The following is an 8,038-nucleotide window of genomic DNA, read 5'->3' as shown; positions in this document are numbered from 1 at the left end:
ATTTCCCATGGAAATAAAAAAATGTTCTTTACAAACAATGAATTCTTAAAGAGTATGTCATGCCCTGGGAAAATATTAATATTCCATCATTTATCCATAAACGTATGCCTTTTGTATTCATATCATGCCACTTCGTGTAATTACACAGAAGAAAATGAGAGAAATTTGGCTCGATTGTCAAGCTAAAACGACCGGCGCCCGAGATCTGGCAGATTGTGTGCGTGACGTCACTACAAGTGAAGCGAGTGCCACCGGCCACTAGGAGGGCAGCGCCTGTCTGCATCAATATAATTCCTTCTAGTGAGGTTAGAATTAGGGGTGTTTTGAGCTGTTTATGCTGATGCATTGTGTTCGTCCTGCACATATTCCAGGTTCCCTCATGAAGAAACACCCTTCGTTGTCAATAAAAGAGAATTCAGAATTGACAGTGAGGGGTGTTTCTTCAACAAGAAACAGGCTCAGTGCTTTAATACTGAATGGCAGCGATGATGGCAGACAATTTCGTTTCTAGTTTCAGCGACGAATCAGACGTAGAAGGACGTAACGAATGTTCATCTAATGGTGACGAGGAGAGTTACGAAGCTTTAATCGGTGTTTTAGGTTACCAATTTGAGCCCAAATGAACGCCAATGCAGCGTAATGAAACTGTCGAGGGGAGCAATGACACTGATGAAACATCGGCAGCAGATCGTGTGGGAAACACCAATGATTTGTTTTGCATTTCTTTTTGTGAAGCTGATACACCGTGACTGCAAAATAAAGGAATGCATAGAATAATTCTCATTTATTGCGCTATCATAGCTTTTCGCTCTGCCAACAGACACAAATATGAATGGGATCAGAGGATTTGTTCTATATATTTTACGAGCGATAATTTTTACGTGTCCAGTCCTGTATCCAATGCGTGATATTTTATTATAAAGAGTACTCACTCTGGCCATTTCGAGCTTGGCTGCTCCCCTCCTTTGCTCAGCCTTAGCCTCCTTTGCCAGTCATCGTCCTCTTTCTTGATATCTCGGGAAATTTAGGTGGCTGCGCGTGTATGGTCGGCACCGCATCTCCTTTGAGCAGCAATCTTTTAGCAAAACCCGATTTCACTTGTCCATAGTTCGAGAAGCTTTCAGGTGGAAAATGCGTACCATAGAAAACAGTGCCGGAGGCTGAGTCTAGAAAATTAGCCCTCTTTGCACGGACGAACTTTACCCATTGTCTGCGTAGTCCAGCTTTTTTTTTCGCGTTCAGGAACTCATGGATACTACATTCCGATAAATAGCTATTTGTACACCACATAGCACAGCAGTTTTGAACCACTCTAGTGATGTTTTGGTCAAACAAACCCGAACGCTACTCTCTCGTCGATTAAAAAAAAAAAAAAAAAAAAAAACAATGGCACCTGGCTTCGCTTCGACTTTTCACTTGTGACGTCCCTGCCCCATTCGGCTGTTCCCGGAACACTTTCGGAAATGTTCGTCATTTTCGATCTATTTTCGATAATTGCTCATTAATGTGATTTTTTTTTTGTTAACTTTATATTTGTTATCTTGGCACATAATGGTTCTATTGATGTCTCACACCCCCTTTGCCGTTACATATCCTTTAAGTGAACCTTTGGGCAGCCACGAATGACAACAATTAAAATCCTCTGTTTGACATTTTATTGAAAGATGGTGCCGATTTATCATGGTTTGGTCTTAGTCAAAAAGCCCGAAGCCCATATCGTCATCAGATTCCTCAGACTCCTCCTTGGCAGCCTCCTCCTTCGCAGGGGCTGGAGCTGCAGCAGTTTCAGCTGCAACAGGGGATGCCACTGCAGCAAAGGCAGATGGGTCGGCAAGGAAGGCTTTAACCTGTGCGAGGAAAAAGGACACCATGAGAATTTCCACCTTAAAACATTCAATGCTTTTCAATACAAACCTTGTCTGCCAGGGGGAAGGAGTAGTCAGTCTCCACAGCAATGGCAAGGAGTCTCTTGTAGCCATTGATGACAGTGTGGGGCACAGAGGCAAGAGTGGGATAACCAATCTCAAGAGAAACGCTGGCAATGTTCCTCACACCCTACAGCACATAGGAGATATTCCACACTATACAATCCATCCAATACTTTAACCATTCATCTTTACCTCCAGGAATCTGGCATGCAGGGAAGCCTCAGTGATGTCAAGCACATCAGGGCTGTAGACACTGCCGTTGTCATACACTTGTTGGATGATGAGTCCGAAGGAGAAGGGAGAGATGTTCAGCATGTTGAGCAGTGTGGCCTCACTGGCACCAACCTTGTCTCCAGTCTTAATCAGACCGACATCACTCTGAGGAAAATAAAACAGTGAGGACAACCATGTACCAACACTTTGCTCAGTCAATTTACTTGTAATCTTACCAAGATTTCAATGGTTCCCCTGGAAATCTTTGTGGTAATACCCAGAGCCTGAAAGAAAGAAGTCTTCTCGGGACCCAGGCCAGTATTCTGTGCAGGCACAGTCACGTCACATGGGGCAATTGCTCCAGCACGGGCAGCAGCTGGCACCTAATACATTCCAGAAAAGTTGCATAAATTCATTTCGCCCAAATAAGAATTTAATCCAAAATCAACACCATTTCATAATGTCTGAAACCTTGCGTCCCTTGGCTGCTAGTAGTTTTAGGCAGACAGGGATAGCTGGAAACAAGTTATTGTTTGCAGGGGGAACGACAACACAGCACGAAACAAGCTGCACTGTAACTTATCCTGCATACTGAACCCGGAAGTCTTTTGGCGATTTTTTACCTCTTCAGAAACACCGCATCAATTTTGAGTAGTGGAATTAAGCAGGAAGTGAATGCAGCTAAGTGCATTACCTTGTTGTCCACCAGCAAGTCCCTGACTTCAGCCAGATCTTCCTTGGTGAAGACAAAACCCACATTTCCTTTAATGTGGGGCAGGAGCCTGTTAAAAAGAAGACTTTGCAGTCACTGGTCATAATTGTATTTTTGTACATTGCAATACGGTCGGTATTTATACATTGAGGAAGCAAAAAAACAAAAGCTGTCTGGAACCTTGCGTACCTGGTTGCCCGTTGTTATGGACAAACAGGGATAGCTGGAAGCAAGTTATTTTTTGCAGGGGGAACGACAAGACAGCACCACACAAGCTGTACTGTAACTATCCTGCAACTGTTCCTTCAAATATGTCACAGTGGTTAACTCACTTCTCCAAAGCAGGGTTGTTCTCAAGGTGGCCACGAATAGCTTTGCGCATCATGGTGTTTTTGCCCATCAGCACCACAGCTTTGCCACGCAGAGAACAACGGATGGTCTGCATCTGCTTGGAGCCCACATTGTCAGCTCCGACAATGAAGCATTTTGGATAGTCATCCAGGAGTTGCTGGAAAAAACAAAAGCATTTAATAAAGGTTTTTTTTTCTTTTTTTTCCCCCCAAATTAAAAATAGGAATGCCTATTTGTAGATACCTACGATGATTTTCAGAAAATAGTTGGACTTCCACGTGGCCCTGTCTTCCCTGGGCATCTTTGCAGTGCTTCCAAGGATTCGCTTAAGAGCTGTTTTAAAGACAAGGTAGTACCTGCAACCAAAGAAATCAGACAAGTGATTAAAATTAATTTCACTAAATTTTTGGGGCAATTAAAGCACTCTACATTTGTCATATTCTTGCTTATTAACTTGTACATACAAAGTATAAATGCTCCTGAACATTCGGACATTGCATGATTCAAGAGTCTTATACAAAGTTGTACAGTGGTACCTCTACTTAAATTGGTTCGGAAAGTAGCTTAACTTGAAAATTCTGTAAGTAGAACAGTGTTTTGCATGTAAATGCCCTAATCTGTTCCATAAATATTTTAAAATGCATCAAAACATGTAACAAATGCATGTTACAATTAGCGGTGCAACGGTTTGCGGTTCAAAGCCGAACCGTACGGTTCGCCCTGTACGGTTCAATACGCCTTTATGAACCGCGCCTTTTCGGTTTTGCAATTAATGTATTCTGAACGCTTGTGGAATAAATTGATCGAGCTCTGTGTGCCTGTGTGTGACGTGAAGCACCGCTGGAGAAATTCCCGCCCCGCAAGTACATGTCGGATCGCTGTCAAGCACCTGTGTAATAGAAGCCAAGTAACGCTGTAAGTATCGCACTATGCAATAATTCCATTTATCGGGCGATAAATAAAAATGAGGGCGGTAATTTTTCTGCTGCGATTTATCGCCTCGCGTGCACACGCGCGTTCGGCATACGTGCTATTAAAAGTTCAGATTCCTCGTTACCAACTGCGCAAAATGCATCTTTGTTCCAGGTCCGGCAAAAACTAGCGCCGGAGCCAATCGTTCCCATTATGTCCGATTGTTCAACGTATACCGGCCGCGTCAGTGCTCCTGAGTGACTGTGAACCATCTATGGCGCGCCGGTGTTGTTGACGTGTGGGCGCTCCCGTCAGGTGTGACATTTCATGCGGGGCGGCTATGTTTTGGCACAACGCCGGATATCTACAACGAAGTCCGCCAAAACATTGTTACCAACTTGGCTTGTACGAACAACCTCGCTTTGACAACGAACAGCTGAATGAAATTAAGAGCGCTGTGCTTCAAATTCGTCCTGTTTATGAAAGTCGATTGTCATACACTGGTGTTGTTTAGTAATGAGCAGACGTGACTTCAGCGGCGCTTGCTAACTTTTTTAATGCGCACGCACACTAGATATCATGAAATGGCAAACTAGATGTGCTACGTCCCATGCTTGACTGTCATGACTGAATAAGTTAAAAAGGCCAAATCAAGCCATACCAGTGACTATAGATAATGTTGCAAATATTGTTAATTCAGTACGTGACCCAGATGGATTCGGACCATAAATAGGATGTCTTGCTCATGTAGCAAACCTAGCTGCTAAGAGAGCTGTAGCAATCAACAGTGCCTCACTTTACTAACAGTAAATATTGTTCTCAGCACTTTTATACATTTTTTCAGATCAGTAAGAAGTAAGCACATAAATATTATGCACTAAAATGCATGTTTATATGATGGCAATTTAATTTTTGCTCGTTAGCATAAAAAATAAAAAAAAAATAAACAAAAAATACAACTGTTATTTTTTACAGAGCATTAAAAGTATTGAATCGGATCGAAAATCGTGTCCCCCGTATCAAAAATCGTATCGAACCATGACTTAACTGTATTGTTGCATCCCTATGGAACACGATTGCAGAAGCTATGACGGGAAAAGTTTTCATTTGCCTAAATGCTTAAGTTTTTTTTTAAAAACACATTTTATTTATTCTGTGTTTCTGTGCAGTATCAATATTGTTGTTTTTTACTTAAGAGGCATGGTCTATTGTTTTTATTCGTGATTTCTTAAGTATTTTTGAATTAAGTGTTAATATTTATCGCGTTTAAATGGGTGTACTTGATCTATTTATACTGTATTCGCACTTTGTTATTGTAAATTGGTTAAAAAAAATTGGAGGGGGCGCAATAATATCGCATATCGCAATAATTTATGAGAATAATTATCGCACACTAAAATTTGTTATCGCGACAGGCCTACTTACGAGCGAAGTGAAAGTGAAACGAGAAAGAAAAATAGCTATGGCGAGCGGAGAGACTGAATTTTGAGGAAGCACCGGCTTCTTTCAAATCTGTGGTGTGGCAACATTTTGGTTTCCCTGTGGAATACAATGCGGATGGAGAGAAAATATTGAGAAAAAAAAAAATTGCAAGCATTGCTCAACGCTCTTGTTCCCCATACTAATGGCAACACTTTTATAACATGACTCCGGCACCTCAGCATCACCCACAGATATCACTTTCTCAGGGTAGGACAACCCCGAAGATGACACCAGTGAAAACACACGGCGGGCTTCGTTAATTTATTTGCAACGCTTGACCCGCGTTACATTGTTCCCTCGCGAACATATTCCTCCAACAACGTAATCCCCGACATTTATGAAATGGCACGCAAAGCCATCGAAGATGATTTCGCTAAAGCACATAGTTTCGCCCTGACCACTGATAGTTGGAAGTTGGACGTCCCGTGCTACAGAGTGCTACTACCTAACTGTGACGGTGCACTATATTTCATACCTGTTAAGTTGTACGGTCTGGTCGTAATTTGTACAAGTGAGCACTCATTTTTAAATGTGTACGCCGTAAGTTACGTTCAAAATCTGCACGTTTTTCGTGCATTACGTTTTTCTTCCCATCGTTCGGATTTGGTCACCGTTTCTGCAACGAGACAATGTTCGTTAATACGTTGGTTGAAAAGTCAGACACGCAGAGGGAAGAGTGTTTGTTGAGACGCTGTAGCAAACGCCATGCTAGGCTAGGTGGCTCCAATATTTCCTGACTTAGCCGACAGCATACAATCTACGCCTAGATATCTCATGCATATAGAACTACATGTGAAATGACACTCTGTAGCGTTAGTAAACAGCCGCCATTTTAGAGCAGTAAACCTCTCAGAAAGGCTCTGTTGTAGTAAACCTTACGAGCAAACCTAAGCAACTTTTTATTTAAAATACTCCTAAATCGGCAAAATCTTGACTTGAGTCTATCTTTAAAGGATGAAAGAGTTAAAATTTTCACATGTCGAAAGTAGACAGAAGGGAATTAATGCAAAAACGGGAGCAATTTTATCAACTTTAACTGTTGATTTACAACATTAAATGCCCTCCAAACATAGCAAAGGTTACCATGTTTTTGGGTTTGTTTTTTTTTAATGAAAAACAAACAAACATGAAAGGTATCACCAGTTACTTTGCCTAGTAACTTTTTGTGTGTGTATTTCAGTAGTCAGTCACTACACTAGCCAAAGAGCTAAGAGGCATTTTAACAGTCGAAAATGTTTACATTTTAAGTGTTTATTTCATTTTTTTAAAAGCAAAACAAAGGCAGTTTAAAAAAAAAAAAAAAAAAAAGCAAAACGCAAACCGAACCGTGATCCCAAAACCGAGGTTCAAACCGAACCGTGGGCTAACTGAACCGTTGCACCCCTGGTTACAATTAGATTGCACAATGAACACAAAATCTGAGTTATGCATAATGTAAAAAAAAAAAACAACTAATAATCAAACTCGATACTCTCATGTAAAGCTGTCAGAACATGAGGGGTGAATGAAGAGGACGCAGGGATACACAAATATACATACAGTAGAGGTCCCTCTTACCCAATTGGATGCCAGGAATGCTAGGTAATAGAGCAGCTATAATACGTTACCTTCAGTGAACTCTGGGACCTGCGAGTACTAGCCATACTGGATTTTTTGCCTTTCTTAGCCTGAAATTTCTAAACAAGAGGCAATACTTTCCAACTGAAGTGTGTCCGAAATCAAAAATTCTGTATGTAGAGTGGATCTTCAGTACCACTGTTATTAAGTTGGTACAAAGTTGGAACTTAACAGTATAGCTAACTGAAACAACGCAATGCTTAAAATTCTTTTCAAACGATACTTTATTAAACTGCAACATTTCAATTGTATTTACGAGGCTAAAAGGCATCAAGTCATTGGCTACCATTGACGGAGATATACGTCCAATTCATCTGAAACGGCACCCAATTCAAATTATTTGGACGTCGGTGGAAGTCAAATCTTGCATATCAGGATTCTATCGAGAGCATTACAAATAAATACTTGTAACAATCATAGAGTTGGTATGTTATAGAACCGGCATGACACGTGCTAAACTGCTAGCGCTAGCTAACTGCGGCTAAAACGAGAGCAGTAGGCCAAGCTACGCAGGGCCGTAAAAATACACAAGTAGTGTGCGAGTAACACATAACGGCGTTTAGGTTGCTTTAAAATGGGCGCTTAGTTCTGCCTGCTTGTATACTGCCAGAATATTTATTTAACTTTTCAGAGGGCTTCAGTGAGAAGCGCTTCAGTGAGGAAGCTAACTCTTACCGCTTCTGAGGGTCGCGTGAAAGAAAGAGGAAGCGGAAAAACAAAAAGCAGATCTTATAGAAAACAGCGGGACCAATCACGTTGGACTTGAGGGTGTAACGTCAATATTATTGGCCCTTGCAAGTGTCAATCATTTTTAGGCAGCCAG

At 41.4% G+C, this 8,038-nt stretch overlaps 1 protein-coding gene and 1 non-coding gene across 2 annotated transcripts; both read right to left on the bottom strand.

The window, feature by feature from the left end:
* Positions 1-1,638: 1,638 nt before the first annotated feature.
* rplp0 (ribosomal protein, large, P0) lies at positions 1,639-7,941 on the bottom strand. The gene is made up of 8 exons (XM_057847189.1): positions 7,891-7,941; positions 3,452-3,560; positions 3,186-3,361; positions 2,836-2,923; positions 2,378-2,524; positions 2,121-2,306; positions 1,915-2,055; positions 1,639-1,847 (listed from the first exon to the last, which is right to left on the bottom strand). The coding sequence occupies exons 2-8, from the start codon at positions 3,503-3,505 to the stop codon at positions 1,692-1,694; spliced, it is 948 nt and encodes a 315-aa protein (XP_057703172.1). The 5' UTR covers positions 3,506-3,560; positions 7,891-7,941; the 3' UTR covers positions 1,639-1,691.
* On the bottom strand, positions 2,602-2,731 carry LOC130922465 (small nucleolar RNA SNORA63). Its single transcript, XR_009064512.1, has one exon. It is a non-coding gene; the product is annotated as a small nucleolar RNA SNORA63 (small nucleolar RNA).
* Positions 7,942-8,038: the final 97 nt, after the last annotated feature.

The sequence above is a fragment of the Corythoichthys intestinalis genome, chromosome 9 (genome assembly GCF_030265065.1).
Source record: "Corythoichthys intestinalis isolate RoL2023-P3 chromosome 9, ASM3026506v1, whole genome shotgun sequence".
Taxonomy (NCBI): Eukaryota; Metazoa; Chordata; class Actinopteri; order Syngnathiformes; family Syngnathidae; genus Corythoichthys; species Corythoichthys intestinalis.
The sequence above is the reverse complement of the archived record's forward strand: the minus strand, read 5'-3'. Positions and strand labels throughout refer to the sequence as shown.